The 21103-nt window shown below is 44.6% G+C and overlaps 1 protein-coding gene across 1 annotated transcript; it reads left to right on the forward strand.

Annotated features, from left to right (window-relative positions):
• Positions 1-1064: 1064 nt before the first annotated feature.
• Positions 1065-21014, forward strand: EEF2 (eukaryotic translation elongation factor 2). Its single transcript, XM_077463051.1, has 15 exons — positions 1065-1228; positions 9195-9409; positions 10963-11144; positions 11496-11707; positions 12858-13039; positions 13393-13498; positions 13599-13712; positions 14815-14953; positions 15063-15258; positions 15691-15949; positions 16580-16687; positions 17694-18051; positions 18572-18750; positions 20285-20417; positions 20688-21014. Exons 1-15 carry the CDS (start codon positions 1226-1228, stop codon positions 20879-20881), a joined length of 2580 nt encoding a protein of 859 aa, XP_077319177.1. The 5' UTR covers positions 1065-1225; the 3' UTR covers positions 20882-21014.
• Positions 21015-21103: the final 89 nt, after the last annotated feature.

The following is a 21103-nucleotide window of genomic DNA, read 5'->3' on the forward strand; positions in this document are numbered from 1 at the left end:
TAGTCATCATTGGTGTCAGTGGGTGGAATCGTTCCTCATCATTAGTATCAGTGAGTAGAATCATTAGTCATTATTGGTGTCAGTGGGTGGAATCGTTCCTCATCATTGGTGTCAGTGGGTGGAATTGTTCCTCATCATTGGTGTCAGTGGATGGAATCATTCCTCATGATTGGTGTCAGTGGCTGGAATCGTTCCTCATGATTGGTGTCAGTGAGAGGAATCGTTCCTCATCATTGGTGTCAGTGGGAGGAATCGTTCCTCATGATTGGTGTCAGTGGGTGGAATCGTTCCTCATCATTGGTGTCAGTGGGTGGAATCGTTCCGCATCATTGGTGTCAGTGGGAGGAATCGTTCCTCATCATTGGTGTCAGTGGGAGGAATCGTTCCTCATCATTGGTGTCAGTGGGTGGAATCGTTCCTCATCATTGGTGTCAGTGGGTGGAATCGTTCCGCATCATTGGTGTCAGTGGGAGGAATCGTTCCTCATCATTGGTGTCAGTGGGAGGAATCGTTCCTCATCATTGGTGTCAGTGGGTGGAATCGTTCCTCATCATTGGTGTCAGTGGGAGGAATCGTTCCTCATCATTGGTATCAGTGGGAGGAATCGTTCCTCATTATTAACAACCCAGCTTTATGACAGAACAGCTGAATAAATGGTAATAGTAGTAGTAGTAGAGGGAGTGTGTGTATTATACATTGGTGTAGAGGACATGTATGACGTCAGAGGAGAGAGACTGTATTATACATTGATGTGGATGTGTGTAGGAGACACATGTATGACGTCAGGGAAGACGGACTGTGTGTATTATACATCGGTGTGTAGGAGACACATGTATGACGTCAGCAGGTAGAGAAGAGGGGTTGTGTGTATGTGATGGATTCTTCTACTCCTGGTACTGCGACACCATGACGTCATCCAGCGGACTCCGCATTGGCCGCTGCGCAGGGCTCTCTGCAGCTCTTCATGTTCTGCCCGCATCAAGTTGTCACGGTTACCAGGGAGTGACACGTTCTCCCCCCTCCCCTCCCTCTCCGCCCCGCCCCCGCTCCTCCCCTAGGCCCCGCCGGCCGGCACCACGTGACCCGCGCTCCAATCAGCGGGCGGCCCTCCTCTGCTTTTGGAGTGACGTCAGCGCGCCGCTTCCTTCTTTTTCTCCGAGCCCTCCATCAGTGAGGCGTCTCCCAAGCTCTATTGTGCAAGGAGAATCCGGAGACATCAGCCACCATGGTGAGTGCTGGAGGGACGGCGGTGGGCGCTGTGTGTACATGGGAGCCCGGGGGATGAGGATTGTCCAGTGTGGAGGACATAGAAGCGGAGAGGAGGATGGGGGATCCTCGCTTCCTCTCTCCGGAGGAGGGAAGGGGGATGCGGCCATTGTCTATGGCGGGAGCGGTGTCTGCGCTCCGGGGTGCGGGTGTTCTGGGACTCTCTCCGGTCCGGGGGCTTCGTCGCCTTCCCTCAGCCGTGCTGCGTCACTCGTGTCCGCCATGACGGAGCCGGGCGGCGCTGTAGGGGGCGCCCCTCACCCGCCTGACGTGGCATGGCCGCCATAGAGAACCCCCTTCCTCTATTGTCAGTGCTGTGGAAATATTATACTGCAATATACAGAGACTATGAGGAATATATATATTCCTCTACGGGTCCCCCCCCCCCCCCCACCATGTGACGTGACTGGAGCCGGTCTGTGAGATCTGCGCCGCCATCTTGTCTCCTCACAGCCCGGTTTCTCTCCACCTGTGTGCCACGTGACCCGCCTGGGGCTCCCCTCCCCCACCCCGCCTGGGGTCTATACAGGGCAATGTGCTCCGTACAATGGGGTGTGTGTTTATACAAAAAAAAATGTTTTTTTGGGGGGGGGGGATATGAGGGGTTTGAGTATCGTTTAAAGAAGTGGGTGATATGTAAGGGATGGGAAGTGTGATTGGGGTGCAGGGTCATTAAAAAGGGGGAGGGGATGTATTGAAGGGATAGGAAATGTGGATCTGATTTTTGGGGAGGTGGTTTAGAGCAGTGATGGCGAACCTTGGCACCCCAGATGTTTTGGAACTACATTTCCCATGATGCTGCTGTTCTCTGCAGTGTATTTGAGCATCATGGGAAATGTAGTTCCAAAACATCTGGGGTTGCATGGTTCCCCGTCACTGGTGTAGATGAAGCTGGGTTATAACACCGAGGGGGACTGGACCATATTGGTGGAGGGAGGGGGGGGGGGGTTAAGAAAATCCCATGACCCCCCACCCCCACCAATTCCTAATGTGCTCTTTCATCATGTCCTTTTTTAACTGTCACAACTCCCAGTTCAAACTGCGTATCTTCTCTCCCCCCCCCATTCCTGATATATCAGGGCAAAGCAATGGAGGCCAAACTATATTCTTCCCCCCCATATATCCCAGGCAATGGGGGGATATGCAGTTTGAATTGGGGTTGAAAGTAATAGGATGGGGGGGGGGAGAAGATATGCAGGTCAGGCATTGGGGGTGTGACAACCTGGACCATAATGGGGGGGGGGGGGGGGGGGTGATATCAGGAGTTGAGTTTGTGAAATGAGTTATCAGGGATGAATCATTGAAGTAGAATTGGGGACTGAGGTGGATTGGACTGTTGGCTGTTTTTTTTATTTTTTTTCCCCTTTGAGGGAGAGAAGCGATTCTCTATGGAGATGGTTCACTTCTCCACTCCAAAACACATGAAGCTCAATCAAGTTCTGGAACTTTTTTTTTAGGTACATTTGTGTTTTTTTTCTGCTTTTTGACCTGTACAATATTGTGCGACTTTCTGCACAAAAACGCTTTGCTCAGGTGTGAGTGGGGCCTTAATGCTGATGGTGGAGGGGACCTGGTGTACATTGTCTCCCCCCCCCCCCCCCCCCCCCCAGCACTATAGGTCCTGTGTATGGTGTACATATCCTGGAGATGCCAGGGCTGCACTCGAGGCCCCCTTATTACACAAGGTGACCACCACTAATAGATGACGTAGTGGGGACAGGATAGACTGCCGTAGTGTTTTATTTTTCTACGTTGTATGTTGGGATTGTATCTGACATATGGGGCCCTAAGCTGGCATGTTGTGGATATTTCCCTGTATAGACTGGTGCAGTGTTTCTCCACTATGTGACATTGATAGAGGCCTGCTCGGGTATTGACCTTCTGTTATGGTATAGACCCCCCCTAGTGCCCAGTTTGTGGTCCCTGCGGATGTCAGCTTAGCCTAGCTCTATGGAGCTCCCTGCTTGGTATAGCAGCAATATTGTGCCAGTAGGGGGGGTATGGCTATAGGTTTATTTCTGTCTGGGGTTTAGTAGAAAGAAACCTGTCGGGAGGTGGGGTCCCAGCCATTGCACAGTCAGTCCTTGTGTGGTACCCCACCTCTGTAGCTGTGCTTTCATACAGACAATGGCCCTGCAGTGATGGATTACTGCAGCCTGTATGACACAGCAGTCTCTGGGGTACACAGTGCTGTAGTCTGTCTGATATTTGAAGGGGGGTGAGAAATGCTGCATTTGCAGTCTGAGATGGCTGTAGCGGTGATCATACGGCTTCCATGCTGCAGTCTGTTACCTGCTAGTATACAGCTATGGGAAGAACTACTGCAGTGTTTTACCTCCAGATGTAGAATAAGGGACACTGCCGCAGTGTGAGAGGAGGGTGACGTTATTGTAGTTGGCTGTGTGATGGAGGGCACGGTGCTATAGTCTGTCCTCTGAGTGCTGTCTGCCCAGTTATAACTGAACTTTATATACTGTGCATGCACCACTGTCTGCTTCACCGATGACAATGGGTGCCCTGTGTCGGCTCACCCTGGCAATGCTGAGGAGGAAGCCAGTGTCTGACCCAGTTAGTGGGGGTTTTGCTGCGTTTGTCCTGCAGTGTCACTGTTTTTGTCCTCGGTCACGATGCAGAACACCTGCAATCAGACTGTGATGTAAGCGACCGTTCCCTGCCACATGTTAGTTCCACAGCGGTGACTCACTGATTAGGTTTGGCCTCCCTGACCCAGAACGAATGTGACAAGTCTTGGAATTGCTGCTTGAACCCGAGCCTTGTCACACTGGGGTTGATTCTCTAAAACCAGAGTGTAAAATCCTGGTGCAGCTGTGCATGATGGCAATTGGCTTCTAACTTCAGCTTGTTCAGTTAAGCTTTGACCATAAAGCCTGGCAGCTGATTGGTTTCAATGCGGAGTTTGCACTCCAGTTTTAGGAAATACGTTTGCTGTGTTTGCAATCTACTCTAGTTCTGCAAATGGGCCGCTCTCCGCCTGCCATGGGATTGCGATGGGAAGAGTTGTGTAATCCTGGAAGGACAAATTCCCGTGGAATGAATTGCACAATAAAGCTGTTCATATCTAACTTTGTATTGATGGCTCTGAGCTCCCTGCTACTGTCTGTACTGTGATATTAAAGGCACAGAGCATTATTCTACCTGACTATTACCCACACCCTGTGTCTGTATACAGCATCAACATGTCTGTTGGCACCAGGGACCACACATACTGCTGATGTACCTCCTAGTTTATATATAGCACTTTCCAGAACTGTACACCTTTTTAGCTATTGGGACAGTCTAATTTTGCCTGGGAACAGACTGGTTTAATCCCTGGTTGGGATTTGCAGCTGGGACCCCAGCGCTGTAAGGTTTATGAATCGGTTCAGCTATTGCTGCCAGTAGTTTAACCACTTAAGCCCTGGACCATTTTGCTGGCCAAAGACCAGAGCACTTTTTGCAATTTGACACTGCGTTGCTTTAACTGACAATTTACACACCCCCCACAAATAGAGCTTTCTTTTGGTGGTATTTGATCACCTCTGTAGTTTTTATTTTTTGCACTCTAAACAAAAACGACAATTTTGAGAGCACTTTTTGCTAGATCCCCCCAAAAATGACTTTTTTTTTTTTTCCCCCCTTAGTTTAGCCCGATATGTATTTTTGAGTGAGATTTTATTTATTTTTTCCTCATGACAGACACATCGGACAATTTTTGGACCATTGATATAGCGATCAATGCTATAAAACTTTTTTTTTTTTTTGCTGTAAAAATGTCACTGGCAGTGACACTACACTGATCATTGCTCCCAATGACAGGGAGCAGACTATCAGTGTCCTGTCATTAGGCAGAACGGGGAGATGCTGTGTTATTACATCAGCAGCTCCCCGTTCTTCAGCTCCGTGACGCGCTCGTGGTTATCCCCGCAGACATCGCAGGCATGGTCCTGGATCTTGCGGCACGCACGTACAGTGGGAAATTCAAAGTAATGTATGGGTATATTGCTTTGGCCCGCCGTGCCATTCTGCTGATGTATATGTGCAGGACACGGTTGGCAAGGGGTAAAATGTCAACATTTTGACTCCACTTTATAGTATATTTGGTCCTGTGGGCACAAGTATTGTAGGGCACTGTGACAGTTGGAGGAAGTGATTTAAGGGGACTAAACGCCTGTGTGGGGTTTTCTATAGGTAAGGCTCATAGGTTTACCTATAGTAGAGTGCCTTGAAAATATTCATACCTTTAACTTTCTACGTTGTCTTTTACAACCGTAAATGTATTTTATGTGCTAGACCAACACAAAGTGCACATAGTTGTCAAGTGGAAATGATGATGGGTTTTCAAAATCTTTTACAAATATCTAAAGTGCGGCGTGCATTTTATATTCAGCCCCTTTACTTTGACCTCCTTTTACCTCTAACTAAAATCTTGTGGAACCAATTCCCTGCCGAAGTCACCTAATTAGTAAATAGTGCCCCCCCTTGTTTGTGATTTAAAGTGGTTGTAAACCTACACGGTTTAGGAGATATTTGCAAAAGACAGGCACCACTGTCTACGGCACATGTGCCATAGACAGCAGTGCACCATCAACATTGGCAGCATACAGCTGCTAACCATAATATGCATGGGAGTGATGTCATAGCTGCTCCGGTGCTGTGATACCTGGGAGATGATGGAAGCTACAGGGGACAGCGGTGACATCGCTGGCTCCTGTCAGGTAAGTACACCAAAGAATCCCCCCTTTAGTGGGACTTTAAAGGGACCACCAAAATTGAAGCTAAAACTTTTATAATTTTTGTTATATGAATTAAAAATACAAGACATCCAGACATAGTATCTCTAAAACATCAGACAAATATACATAGAAAAATCATGTATACAACAACTCTCATTGGTGTCCCAAACCCAACGTGTATCCAGTCTCTGCTACTGCAGAACCTTCATCAGGGGTAGAGCGCAAGAGAAGAATATCAAAACAGTTGTAAGTGTTCCTCCATAAGTATAAGGCAGGAACATTGAACAACGCCTAAGGCGTATGGCCACACTTTTAAAGAGATTATAATGGGATGGTGCCACCCGATACAAGTCTTCTAAGTATATTCCAAAATGGGAGGTGTCTCGTGTGCATTGCTTCCCTAAAACCAAGAGGCAATCAATGGGGTTTGTTGTAGTAAACAACCCCCTAACTTGTTAGAGGGTCCCCAATAAGGGGTTTCCCCAATCACAGATGTGAATACCGGGGAAGATGGAGATGTATCCAGCAATGTCCGCTTACACTGATGGTCTGGTTTGTTAAAGAAACAGCATCAAGAATGCACCAGACAGGGATAAAGTTGTAGAAATTTTATAGCAGGGTTGGGTTATATAAATATATCACGGAGCACTGTTGAATCCATCATCTGAAAATGGAAAGAGTATGGCACAACTGCAAACTTGCCAAGACATGGCCGTCCACCTAAACTGATAGGCTGGGTAAGGAGAGCATGAATTGGAGAAGCAGCCAAGAGGGGCCTATAGTAACTATGGAGGGGTTGCAGAAATCCACAGCTCAGGTGGGAGTCCACAGGACAACTACTAGGCCTCATTCAAACGAGGCGGACCTGCCTCTGTCCGCAAGCTCAGGGGAGATCTCTCCGCTGAGCCGGGAGGGGCTTGTCAAGCGCTGCTGGTTTCTATGGAGAGATCGGATGAAAACGGACTGCATGTCTGTTATTTTTTTTTATATTTTTTTTCCTCCGATCCATTCACGACAGATCTGACCGTAGGTCCTCCGTCTGCTTTTGGTGGATCGAGACGGATGTCAGCCAACATGTCACCGCTGACATCTGTAGCTCCATAGATTAGCTTGGAGCGCCTGTTCCGGTCTGCCTTCAAAACTGACATGCAGACCTGAGCTCTCCGGCAGTGTGAAAGGGGCTTTAGTTGTGCGCTCCACAAATTTGGCCTTTACGGAAGAGTGGGAAGAAAACCACTGTTGAAAGAGCCATAAGAGGCCCTATTTGCGAGAAGCCATGTGGTGGACACAGCATGGGGATGCTTTTCAGCAGGGACAGGGAAGCTGTTCGGAGTTGATGGGACGATGGATGGAGCCAAATACAGGATAACCTGCAAAAAGACTTGACAAAACATAAAAACATAGTCGCTCAGTAAATCAATGTAAATTTCATAACTCAAGATTTAAAATATTACAATTTCATCTACAAATATTATCTAACCCTGATTTTTTATTTTTTTTTCCTAAATGTCCAATCGGTCCCAGAGATGGCATTCTTGCTGGACGGGCAGGCAATAATCTGCTTTTTCACTGAATGCCGCTGATCTTAGCGTGAAGCTGGCTCAATCACATAGAAGAAAACATGCAAAAAGACTTGAGACTGGGATGCAGGTTCACCTTCCAGCAGGACTTTGACCTTAAACACACAGCCAGAGCTACCTTGAAATGATTTAAAGCGGGAGTCCGCCGGGACTCCGCTTTTTATTTTTATTTTTTTTTATTTTATTTTTTTAAAGCCAGCAGCTACAAATACTGCAGCTGCTGACTTTTAAAATAGTAACACTTGCCTGTCCAGCGCGCCTGCGATGTCGGCACCCGAAGCCGATCTCTAGATCGTCACTTGGGTGCTGCCGCCGCCATCTTGGGTATGGGAATCAGGAAGTGGAGCCTTGTGGCTTCATTTCCCGGTTCCCTACTGCGCATGCGCGAGTCGCGCTGCGCAATAAGGACGGTCCCCGCTGCCTCTGGGGTATGTTTCCCAGCAGGCAGCGGGGCACTTGCGGTAAGGGGCGTAATCTACGCCCCTTTCCGCAGAGAGCTATCCCAGAAGTGGGTGCAGTTACCTGGATTATCCAGGTAACTGCACCCCCCCCTCCCCCCTGAAAGGTGCCAATTGTGGCACCGGAGGGGGGGGAGATTCCGGTGAGCGGAAGGTCCATTTTAGGGTGCACCTCCGCTTTAAATTGAAGCATAGTCATAAGTTAGAATGGTCCAGTCACAATTCAGACCTAAATCCAATTGATAATATGTGGCAAGACTTAAAGCGGAGGTCCACCCTAAAGTGGAGCTTCCGCTCATTGGAACCCTCCGGCGCCACAATTGGCATTTTCAGGGGGGTGCATGTACCTGTACAGGTATCTGCACCCACTTCCGGTGTAGATTCTGCAGAATCTACGCCCCCTTTCCAAAGGTCCCACGCTGTCTGCTGGGAAACACGGATCCCAGAGACAGCGGGGACCATCCTTATTGCGCAGCGCGACTCGCGCATGCGCAGTAGGGAACCGGGAAATGAAGCCACAAGGCTCCACTTCCTGATTCCCATACCCAAGATGGCGGCGGCAGCACCCGAGAGACGATCGAGAGATCGGCTTCGGGTGCCAACATCGAGGGCGTGCTGGGCGGGTAAGTGTCATTATTTTCAAAGTCAGCAGCTGCAGTATTTGTAGCTGCTGGCTTTAAAAAAAAAAAAAAAAAAGCGGACTCCCGCTTTTAAATTGCTGTTTAGACGCTCTCATCCAATGTTATAGAGCTTAATCTATTTTGCAAAGAATGGTCAAATGTCACTAGCTGCAACACTAGAGACATCCCAAGAATACTTGCCGCTGTAACTGCATTGAAAGGAGGTTCTACAAAGTATTGATTCCGGGGTGTAATTTGTAACTAACTTCTCTACAATTTCCAAACTCGTACTGCTGGAGTGAAAAATCTCATCTCATGTTTATGGTATTGAGGTATGAGCAGACCAGTGTTAATTTTGAAGTTCAATTTAGCTTTGGTCTTTTTGACTAAAATGCTGTTTTTAGTCATCTCAATTTTTAAAATGGCATTCATTTAGTTGACTAAAATGTTTTAGTCAATGATAGTAACACTGGTGTGAAGAGGGCTTTCTGGTGTATGAATGTTCAATAATGTTTTTTTTTTTTTCTTCCTTCACAGGTGAACTTCACCGTAGACCAGATCCGAGCGATCATGGACAAAAAGTCCAACATCAGAAACATGTCCGTGATTGCTCACGTTGACCATGGCAAATCCACCTTGACGGATTCCTTGGTGTGTAAAGCCGGGATCATTGCCTCCTCCAGAGCTGGTGAAACACGCTTCACAGACACTCGTAAAGATGAGCAAGAACGTTGTATCACCATCAAATCCACGTGAGTACAGCCAGCCATCCTCAGAATGGGCACTATGGCTTCTGCAGATGTCATGTCACTATTGGTTGATTACTTGTTTATAGGCTGTCCTACTCAAGTTACACCCAGGCTAAATCGCCATTTGTTGTCCTTCAAAGGACCTTTATTTATTAAACTGGGTTATGTGCCCGTAAGTATAAAATAACCTACAGGAATCTTTTTGCAGTGATTAAGATAAAGAGCCGGTCAACGATCAATGTGGATCTGCAGTGGCAGCCCATGTGTATCACCGTGGTGCTGACTATAAAGGGCCTGTCTACACCATCTGACAGCTTTTGTTTTTTTGTTAGTCCTCAAAGCAGTAGAATTTACTAATAATGGGATGTTAATTTTTATCTTGGGTGGACTTCTGCTGTAAATGCCAGCTATAATTTTAGTTGCAATGGCTTCCTGGATTTGTCCCGACTTGTCTTGCTGCTGCATAGCTCCTTTTAGTACTTTGTACTACAGCTTTGAAATTGTATAGCACATGACACTACAGCCTAGATGGCAATCCCTTCCCGCTGAGTCAGGTCATGCCTTCTCTCCACCACACTGCTGATATTGAATATCCCTCATGCTGTTAAAGTGGCTGTAAACCCTTACAGACCACTTTACTACAGGTAAGGCTTACCTGTAGCTACCCAGGGTATTTCCTAAACCTGCATGGTTTAGGAGATATCCCCTGTATCAGCATGTGCTTACAAAGCTGACACCAAATTACACTTTTTTTGGTGGGGGGGGCAGTGAAGTTTTACAGCACTGATCAATGTATAACTGGCAGGGAAGGGGTTAACTGTTCCCTGCAAACAGTTCATCTGACATGTCCCCTCTTTCCACCCCCCCCCCCCCCCCATTCTGAATCTGTGTACAACAATCACTGGCAGACAGTCTGCTGGACATGCACCAGCAATCACACAGGTATTGTCTGTTCATGCATGAGAGCTGACCTACTGCTGTGAAAGTTATGGCAGCTGGTTGGCAAGTGGTTAACAAAGTTGTTAATGGCCAGGCAGTCATTCCCTGCCCCCCACAGCATATAAATTGAACCAGGTGATCAGATCTGTGATTAGAAGTAGATAGCATCAAGCATAATAGATCACTGGATAGAATGGAGCAGTGGTCATCAACCCTGTCCTCGGGGCCCACTAACAGGCCAGGTTTTATGTATTACCTTGGGGAGAGGCAGACTAGAATACTGCAATCACTGAGCAGCAAATGATATCGCCTCTGATGTATTTCAGTTATCTTGCAAACCTGGCCTGTTAGTGGGCCCTGAGGACAGGGTTGATGACCACTGGAATAGAGGGTGCTCTGTTCAATCACTATATAAATGGTAAACATGTGCCTATAGCAGTTGGTAAGATTTATTTATTTATTTCCCCTTTAAGCTTATATTGGGCCATTAATGATTCAAGGCTTGCTGTGGTCAAGCAAGCCCTTTGCTATAGTATTAAATAAAAAAAAAGGCCACCTGTGTGAAAACGTATGCCATTTAGGACACTTCCCTCAACAAATGTATTTTATTTTCACAGGGCAATTTCCTTGTTTTATGAGCTCCAGGAAACTGACTTGGCTTTCATCAAGCAGTGCAAGGATGGTTCTGGTTTCCTTATTAACCTCATTGACTCTCCCGGACACGTAGACTTCTCCTCTGAGGTCACTGCTGCCCTCCGTGTCACAGATGGTGCTCTTGTAGTTGTTGACTGTGTATCAGGTATGAATATAAGGAGGTGTGTGTGTGTTAGAGAATTGTATCTCAAAAAACCTTTGACTCTAGAGTAGGGAATGGCTAATATCCATCAGTTTGTTTTTATAGTCCCTTTTTGCTTCCTGTCCAGATGACTATCTTTCCACACTGGGAAAAGCAGTTCAGTGAAGAACTTGCATTATTTCTGCACAAATAACCAGTTTATTGGCCAGGTTGATTAGTGTGGAGTCCTGTTCTTATGGAAGTACTTGGGTTTCATATATATTCTACCAAAACTAGCTCTGTGGTGCTGCAACATTTGACACTCGCCTAAACTATCTAGCTGGAAAGGGTTTGAAATGTGTCCTTGTTTTGAAGGTGTGTGCGTACAGACAGAGACCGTCCTGCGGCAGGCCATTGCAGAGAGGATCAAGCCAGTTCTCATGATGAATAAAATGGACCGAGCCCTGCTGGAACTCCAGCTGGAGCCTGAAGAATTGTACCTGACCTTCCAGAGGATAGTGGAAAATGTCAACGTCATCATCTCTACCTATGGAGAGGGAGAAACTGGACCTATGGGGAACATCATGGTAAGAGGGTGTGATCGATTGTGTGGACTATCTATGTGCAGCAAACAGAACTGACAGATGGGAGTTGGAGATAATCGTGATGAATGGCGCTCATAAGCTATTCTGCAGAGACGTAGCAGACACTGTGGTCTGCTGTTAATGTGTGTTGTAGGCAAAGGGCCGTCCTTGGCTTCAAACTATGTGTATGTTACAAACTTATTTGAAAGTAAGATTTGTGAAGTAGTGTGCTGTCATCAATTGCCACTTAAACTGTTTGAAGAATATTAATATTGTCTAATATTCTGTATCTCAGAGGCGTTTCCGAATCAATAGCATTGATAGTCAAACTTACTTAAAAGAGTGTGAGTTTATTTGTCACACAGTTGGCATCATAAATACAATGTAAGAAGTATAATCAGTGTAGGTAAAATATATAAAATTGAATAGTTATAAAGCTGTAATAAGCTTAGGAAAGCATGTGTGGCAAACGTTTACAGGACTGTACAGTAACTGCTTTAAGGCCTTTGCCAGTGGATTGTATCAGTTGGAGTTTGCATTCCTGGAAAAGTCTATGGGCATGCTAATAAACAGGTAGCTCAACTGCAGGTTAGGTGCCCCTGTCAATAAATGATCTCGGGAAAGCATCTCGAACTGATATCCGACAAACCCAAATCCCCCTCGACACTGGCCCTATATTATCCTTTCACTGCAACTTTTAGGTGGGTTCACTAGGCCTCTCATTTAAAATGGAGTTTCTTTCTGGAGTTTCTAGTTTGCCGCATAGAGCTGATTGTTGCAAGTTTCTTTGCTCTTCCTCACAATTGAGTCCCTAACTATATGGGTTGAGTCTGTAGTCCTGACTGTCATCTGTCTTTCAGTGACCTAAAAGGTATAGGGGTAAGGATGTGGTCTTTACATGTGCATGCTTCAGGGCAGGTCACTAGTGGCAGCTACCATATTTGAGTCTTTACATCTTGAAGATGGGTAACATTGCTAAAATACAGATTATCCATGTTTTAAACTGAGCCATTGTTTTGTACCTGGATCAAGTGTGCAGGTTGGGATGTCTGACTTGTATATGCATGTTCCAGAACGAAAGCTCAAACATTTAAATCCTTTGGTCTGTGGACTAGCCAGAATGTTGTGTTAATTATATTCCTTGTGCTCATAGATTGACCCCGTAATCGGCACAGTCGGCTTTGGTTCTGGTCTGCACGGATGGGCTTTCACCCTGAAACAGTTTGCTGAGATGTATGTCACCAAATTTGCTGCCAAAGGAGAGAAGGCACAGCTTACAGCAGCAGAACGTGCAAAGAAAGTAGAAGACATGATGAAGAAGCTTTGGGGAGACAAGTACGTAGGCTTTTATTTTCATAATTGTACAAAAGTCTTAAGCCCCATACACATGAGCCAAACGTCGAGACCGTGGCAGGTAAAAGTAAAAAAAAAAAAACATTCAGCGTGTTGGTTTGTTCGGCCGGCTTTTGTCAGACATGTATGCTGGAAAACCAGCAGTTGACAAGACTCCCAATCAGTGCTCCTCCAATGGGGGTGTAGAGGCTGCCCCTTTTCAGAACACAACTGCTTACTATGAGATTGCTGACCTAACCTTGCTTGCATGGTTAGTACAGCAGCCTGTCTGGGGGGGTGTGTTTGGATGTTTTTTTTTTTTCTCCCTCTAATGGTTGGCAAACGCTTGCTTTTAGATACTTTGATCCAGCTTCTGGTAAATTCAGCAAATCTGCAACCTCTCCTGATGGAAAGAAGTTACCACGTACCTTCAGCCAACTTATTCTGGATCCTATTTTCAAGGTAAGGGATATTAACCCCAGTTTGAGCCAGACATTTGCACTGTGAAATGAGGGTCTGCAGAGATGCTGAAAATGTGTTTATTTATTTTTTTCGTCTCCAGGTATTTGATGCTATCATGAACTTCAAGAAAGAAGAAACTGCCAAACTGATTGAGAAGCTGGATATTAAGCTGGATGCAGAGGACAAAGACAAGGAAGGAAAGCAACTTCTGAAGGTATGGGCCAGCTGCCTAAAGTAGTTGCTTGGGCCAGCACATGTTAACCTCTGCCTTGATCTTGGGAAGCAAATCCTTGCATCTACTAAAATGACCAAGGACAAGATAAGTTGGTAATAAGGAATAGTTTGGATTAAGGTGAACTCCATTAAGGAAATGCCATTGTTGTAACTAGCCACTTTCTGAAAATGCTAAGTGATTGGCTAATGTGTGTAAGTCTTGCCTCTAGGACAGCTGATGCTAGGCAAAATGTGCTTCTTTGTGGGCTAGAGTCTGATGTCATGTCTGATCTGCCAGACAATCAGAAATCTGTGAATATGGGATTATGCTGCAGGCCTCTTTGTAGCTGACTACCGATTTATACTTCGGTTTTTCCAAGGAGGGGGGAGAAAAAAACCTTAAGCACATTCCTTCAAATACAATTTTCATATACAAAGATATTTTAACATACCCCTAATGTGGTTGAGCAAGTGGTGTCAAACCTGCAAACTCCAGAGCATTTGGTCTAATCTAAAGGCCTAAAATGTTCCCACTCAACAAATGACAGCTGCTTGCTGGTATGGGAACTGGAAGACAAATTTTACTAGAATAAGCTGCTCAACTATAAAATTAGGTAAAACTGAAATTTTTATTAAAGTGATTGTAAAGTCTTTTAGGTGTGGTCTCCTTCCACCCATAATGTAGGGTTCTACATTAAGGCAAAAGTTTAGGCTTTAGAAAGTGACTTCATGTTTCACTGCTAACACTTTAGGTCTAGACAACCTGTGTCACCTTTGCTGCATCTAGCCTTGATTTAATACACTTGGCATTAGAGCACACCTAAACCCATTCCTCTTTAACAGTTTCAAAAAAGTTGCATTCCTAGAATTTAACTCCTTGTTTTTTGCTTGTGCTCTCAAACTATGAAGTGGTTGGTGTCTTAACTGTTCACATGTGCAGAATCATGGCAGTTGGTTAAGATGAGTGTTCTTGGCTGAAAATTATAGGATTTTTTTTGTTCCTTAACTTTATTTTGCTGGCTTTTTTGTTATGGAGTCTGAAGAATGCCTCAGTTCATCTTCAAGGTGCAGTCTGATGTAAACTCTCTATTGTATTCTTGCAGGCTGTGATGAGACGCTGGTTGCCAGCTGGCGATGCCTTGCTTCAGATGATCACAATCCATCTGCCATCACCTGTTACTGCACAGAAATACCGATGTGAGCTCTTGTACGAGGGACCACCCGATGATGAGGCTGCCATGGGTAAGACCATTCCTGACATGTTGGCATTCTTGCTCTATTTGCCTGGAAAAACTCCTTGTAGTGTTTTTAGTAGCCCTTAGAATTTAATGCTTTCTCATTTTCCACATAGGTGTGAAAAACTGCGATCCTAAGGGGCCCCTGATGATGTATATATCAAAGATGGTGCCTACAACTGATAAGGGACGTTTCTATGCCTTTGGCCGTGTCTTCTCTGGGGTTGTATCTACAGGCCAGAAAGTGCGTATTATGGGTCCCAACTACACACCAGGCAAGAAAGAGGATCTCTACTTGAAACCTATTCAGAGGTAATTCTTGGCTGTATTGGCGATTTAGAAAAATCATGAGCACATCTGAAAGGGTTAAGAAAAGTTAATGGTGTGATTTAAAGATGAGTTCTAGCTTGTTTAATGTGTGTAAAAAAAAAAAAAAATATATATATATATATATATCACCCCTCCACACTACATTTAAAGAGTACCTGTACTGTGTGGAAGCTGTGACATTGCCTGTACATTGCTTAACCAGTCTTCCAGGTTTACTATAAAATATCATGTGTTTAATGAAGTTCTAGTACAATAGTGGCTCCAATCTCGCAAGCATTGTTAGAAATATTAATTTTAATAGTCAAGATTTTATATTCCCAATTGGAGTAAAATGTTAAATTGGTCTAACAGGAATCTAGAGAATGTCAGGTGACCTATAACAGTTGTGTAATTCTGTACACTCTTAATCCACAGGACCATCCTGATGATGGGTCGTTATGTTGAGCCCATTGAGGACGTCCCTTGTGGTAACATAGTCGGTCTTGTCGGTGTTGACCAGTTCTTGGTGAAGACCGGAACCATCAGCACCTTTGAACATGCCCACAACATGCGTGTCATGAAGTTCAGTGTCAGCCCTGTCGTCCGTGTGGCTGTAGAAGCGAAAAACCCAGCTGACCTCCCAAAACTAGTTGAAGGTCTGAAACGTCTGGCCAAGTCTGATCCTATGGTGCAGGTAAGACTTTTTCTCAGTCTTGTGCTTCAGTACAACCAGCCGGCATCTTGCAGTGACCACAGTGCACATTTCAGTCAAAACTGTTTTTCAAACTGCTCTTGAATGTTGCTTATGTTTAACCACTTAATCCCTGGAAGGATTTGACCCATAATGACCAGGCTTTTGTGAGTTTTTTGCTAGAATACATCCAAAAAACAAATTCTGTTTAGGCTGCTATCTTCACATTTTTAGTATTAAAAAAAATTGCATTAGGCGTATATTGAGCTGCGCAAAAGTTATAGCGTGTAAAAAAAAAAAAAAAAAAAAAAAAAAGTGGGATAGATTTATGGCTATTTGCTAGTAATGGTGGAGATCGTCCATTTTTAGCAGTACTGCAGTGGACAGATTGCACATTGAAAAGAAATTTACTTGCCCTTAAGCAACTGACTTTTCTTTTTAAATGTTGCATACTCTAATTTTGAGCTATTGTCTGGCCTGAGTTCTGTGCAGTTTATGCTAAGAGGAAGCACACCTTTGCATCCAGACTGCTGGTTGTCATATTTTTTTTTTTTTTTTTTTCTTTTTTTGTGACTAAAAAAAAAAGTTGACTTAACTCAGTTTTTTTTTTTTTTTTATTTTTTTTTTTAATAGTGTATTATTGAAGAGTCTGGAGAACACATCATTGCTGGAGCTGGTGAGCTTCATCTGGAAATCTGCCTTAAAGATCTGGAAGAAGACCATGCCTGTATTCCCATCAAGGTATGAGACCAATTTGTGTTCTGTGTAATACTTGGATTAGCTGGGCATCTAAGAACAATGGTTAGCAGAACATTGGTTGTCAAGTGCCAAAGCCAGCTTTCCTCATGGCATAAGCAGTGTTGATGTTTAAAGGGCCAGCCCCATAGAACTTTTTTTTTTTTTTTTTTTTTTATTTAAACATTAGTTGAATTGCTTGGGGTGGCTCTAAGCAAACAAAATAAGCCTTCAGCAGGGTTTGACATGAGTCTATGGTCCCCCTGAGAACATTTGGATGTTGCTTGGTTCCATTTATAAAAGACAATGAGCTGCACCAACAGACTTGATGACGTTCCTGTCCCTGTAGATGGTAAAAGCTTTGGCCATTAGTGTACATGAAACGTATGACTTGAATGCCTATATCCATAACTGTTAAGGGTACAATGGATGGTCACCAATCCGAACGGGTCACCCTGTTCGGATCGGCACTCACTGCGCTCCGCAGCCTTTGCCTTAGGAAATGCTTCAGCCTAGCTCCGGACGTGGCAACCATCTTGGTGCACCCATCGGTCATTTACAATGTCATCACTGTCAAATGACAGTGATTACTTGTGAACAAACCTGTGGAGGGGAGAGATCAGATGGCTCTGGATCTGTAGTGCCCACAGTGCTGCTCTGCCAATTGCAGTCACAGCCATCCCACCCTGCCAATGCTCCAGTGAGGGAGATGTATATTACGGTGGGGACTATATGGTTGAATTTTCACAGGTTTTTGCAAATTCAACTTGCTGATCTGAAAAATGATCCGCTCCGTTAATTTTTGTGATCTGTTGCACCCCCTAATAACTGTTCACTCCAGGCATCTAAAAGATTTGTTTAAATTGCTGACCTTTCATCTGCCCATTATCTCCTGTGTGAAATAATGAGCAGGGACCTGCTTTGACACATGGCCTGTCACCTTTGTATGGAACTCTTTTGCAGGTCACATACAAACCTAATTTTATTTATTATTTTTTTTCCTGGTTTCTAGAAATCTGACCCTGTCGTATCATACCGTGAGACTGTAAGTGAAGAGTCCTACCTGCTCTGCTTGTCCAAGTCCCCCAACAAGCACAACCGTCTGTACATGAAAGCCCGGCCATTCCCTGATGGCCTTGCTGAAGATATTGACAAAGGAGATGTCAGTTCCCGACAGGATTTGAAGCTTCGTGCCCGTTACCTGGCAGAGAAGTACGAATGGGATGTGACAGAGGCCAGGAAGATCTGGTGCTTTGGCCCTGATGGAACAGGACCCAACGTCCTTGTTGATGTAACCAAAGGTGTCCAGTACCTCAATGAGATCAAGGACAGTGTTGTTGCTGGCTTCCAGTGGGCCACCAAAGAGGCAAGTATTTGTAGCTTTGTTTGGTTAGGAACTAAGTCTAACTTTTCCCTGTAGGCTAAACCTTTTCTAGGGTGTCAAGTAACTAAAGTTAATTTACTATTCTCTGAAGTACTAAAACTTGAACTTATTTTTTCCCTGTTGAAGTATTGGGACATTATGCCAGCTATTAAATCCTATAGTCAGGCATGACTCTTGACATCCTTGCTAAATGGGTATTTGGGAGACATCCATGGTATGACCGGCTGAATTTGCCATAAACTTGACAGACCTCTTAGGATCACATACATGCCAATGGGATGCTTCTTGAACTGCATCCGATTTGCATGACGTGAGCCAAGCCAGCTTTCTATGAAATTGTTCACATCTGTGTGGTTTCGTCATCCCTTCCCTCCCCCCTTGGTGACAAACTACTGAAACTGTGTGCCTGGGTGTATGTGAACTGAGCCGTATACTACCTTAGATTGTTGTACCCCCCCCCCCCCGTTTTTCTATATTAACATTTTTATTAATGTCTGTGCAGGGAGTTCTGTGTGAAGAGAATATGCGAGCTGTCAGGTTTGACGTTCATGATGTCACCCTGCATGCTGATGCCATTCATCGTGGTGGTGGACAGATCATCCCCACTGCAAGAAGAGTCCTCTATGCTGCTGCCATCACTGCCCAGCCCAGGCTAATGGAGCCCATCTACTTGGTGGAGATTCAGGTAAGAGAATGCTAACTTGCCAGGAAATGACCTTGAATGGTTTTGTTTGAAGATGTGAGACTACATCTTCCTGTATGAAGGCTGCCTTGTCGTTGGTGTGTTCAGGACCTTTACAGCCAAATGTTACAGAATGAGGAATTCTAAACTTAAAGATCCTAGTATATTACTTGAATGTTGGTGGTTTTCTATGTTTGCAGTTGAGGCTTTCTCAACCTTCCCATGTCTTTTGGTCACTATGTTGTAGATTAAGCTGAGGGAGGCTTGTACTGGGCATATTTTGGTGGAGCTTTTTCTGAAAGTGCACCAAAGATGAAGCATGCAGGACTTTTGGTGCACTTCAGAAAATGTGCCAGAAACATGTACATGGCAGCAAGTCTAAGGGGAACCTGCCAAACTGCAGCTTGGCACTAAAAGCAGTCTTGCTGATGGCCTGTAGTAAGATATAGATATATCTATATGAGATTGAAAACTAGAAACCCCCTCCCCAATCAACTTCTAAAGCATATATCGCTGCTACAAAACTATAGCTAAACTTAAAGTGGAGGTAAACCCATGCTCATCCTTTCTAGATTACTGCCATAGTGGTTGTCTATGGATATACATGCCTCCTCCATGTATCCTTAACTGTCAAATGGCTCCCCCTCTGTTATGAGACCCAATAAACTGACATCACAACTCCACCCACCAAATCAGCAGACTCCCCCACCCACCTACACTCCCCTTGTCAACTTTCATTTTCTCCTGTGTATGTCCTGCACTGAACTTCTGCTATAATCCACTAACATCCAGTCAAAACAAGTCGCCACATGACTTCAGCATGGAGCAGCCAATCCTGGGAGAGCTGGGCATATGAAGTACTCAGTCTGTCTCATGCTCCAGCTTGAGACATGTAAATCACCAGTCACTTGCAGCAAGGGGGAGAAAAGCACAAATTTCTATCAGGTTTTTTTAAATCTGAGGATTGCTCAAAGCTGGATTAATTTTGTGACAAGGCTGGGCACAGATGACACGAAAGCCTTTTAAAAAAAAAAAAAAAAAAAAAAAATTATATATATAATTTTTTTTATCATCTTTACATCTTTTAATTCTAGATGCAGTGCTACTATATCTTGGCCATCAGAGCTCTACTGGGGCATTGTCATGAATTTTTGTTTAGGTACACAAATGGGCATAATGCTCTGTTTGTTCACTTTGGCCTCTTACACGCTACAACTTGAAAAAGCTTGGTACAGTGTGTATGGGGGCAGCATTAATTGCAATGTGCCCATGCATTCTTCAGTAAATCTGTTCTGCACAGCGTAAACTTACTGACCAAAAATGCAAACACTAAGTTTTCACATGTGCAAAGTCTGAAAGGAGATGCTCACAAGAGGATTACGAAGGAAGATCTATTATAGCCTTTGATGGAGCTGGAGTGGTGGACTCAGCACTTTAAGAACATAAACTTGTTATCCTTTAGCTACTTCACTAGGCAGATGCATGATTGCAGAGAAATAAATCCTCTATTAAAACTAATTTTTTTCCTTCTGTCCAGTGTCCAGAGCAAGTTGTAGGTGGCATCTATGGTGTGCTGAACAGGAAGCGTGGACACGTTTTTGAGGAGTCCCAAGTGGCCGGAACACCTATGTTTGTTGTAAAAGCCTATCTTCCCGTCAATGAATCATTCGGTATGTTCTATACTTTCACTTGACTTGTGCATGCACGCTTCTTGACCTTCGTGTTTTATAACTTGTTAAGCAAAATTAGAAATGTTAGTTTCCTCCAATTTCAAATCTGAATTGACATTGGTATAAACATTTGCTTTGACTTTGCTACTCACTGTTTTGCAGTGTCAAGCTGTAAGATTTCCCTTTCTGATTTCCCTCATCCAAAATGGTGATGGCTGTGTGTGTAATATACCTTTATTTTTTGTTTAACTGACTTTTTCTCTCTGCCAGGTTTCACTGCTGATCTCAGGTCTAACACAGGTGGTCAGGCCTTCCCTCAGTGTGTGTTTGACCACTGGCAGATCCTTCCTGGTGACCCCTTTGAGGCCAATACTCGCCCATCACAAGTGGTGGCTGAAACCCGGAAACGCAAAGGCTTGAAGGAAGGAGTCCCACCCCTGGACAACTACTTGGATAAATTGTAACAGGGTCGCCCACCATTCTCATTAAACCAAGCTCCACTACACCGGCAGTGTCAGTCCCTGCTGATCCAACACCATGCACATTGTTTGCCCAGGAAAACAAGACGAAAAAATAAAAAAACTCAAAGTAAAGGTGTTTGAGCGTGGTGTGTTTTTTTTTTTTTTTTTTTTTTTTTTTTTTTTTTTTTTTTTTTTCCCCCCCTTTCTCTCCTCTTACAAATATGC

The sequence above is a fragment of the Lithobates pipiens genome, unplaced genomic scaffold (genome assembly GCF_037356315.1).
Source record: "Lithobates pipiens isolate NorthernLeopardFrog02 unplaced genomic scaffold, aLitPip1_a1.2 Scaffold_3, whole genome shotgun sequence".
Taxonomy (NCBI): Eukaryota; Metazoa; Chordata; class Amphibia; order Anura; family Ranidae; genus Lithobates; species Lithobates pipiens.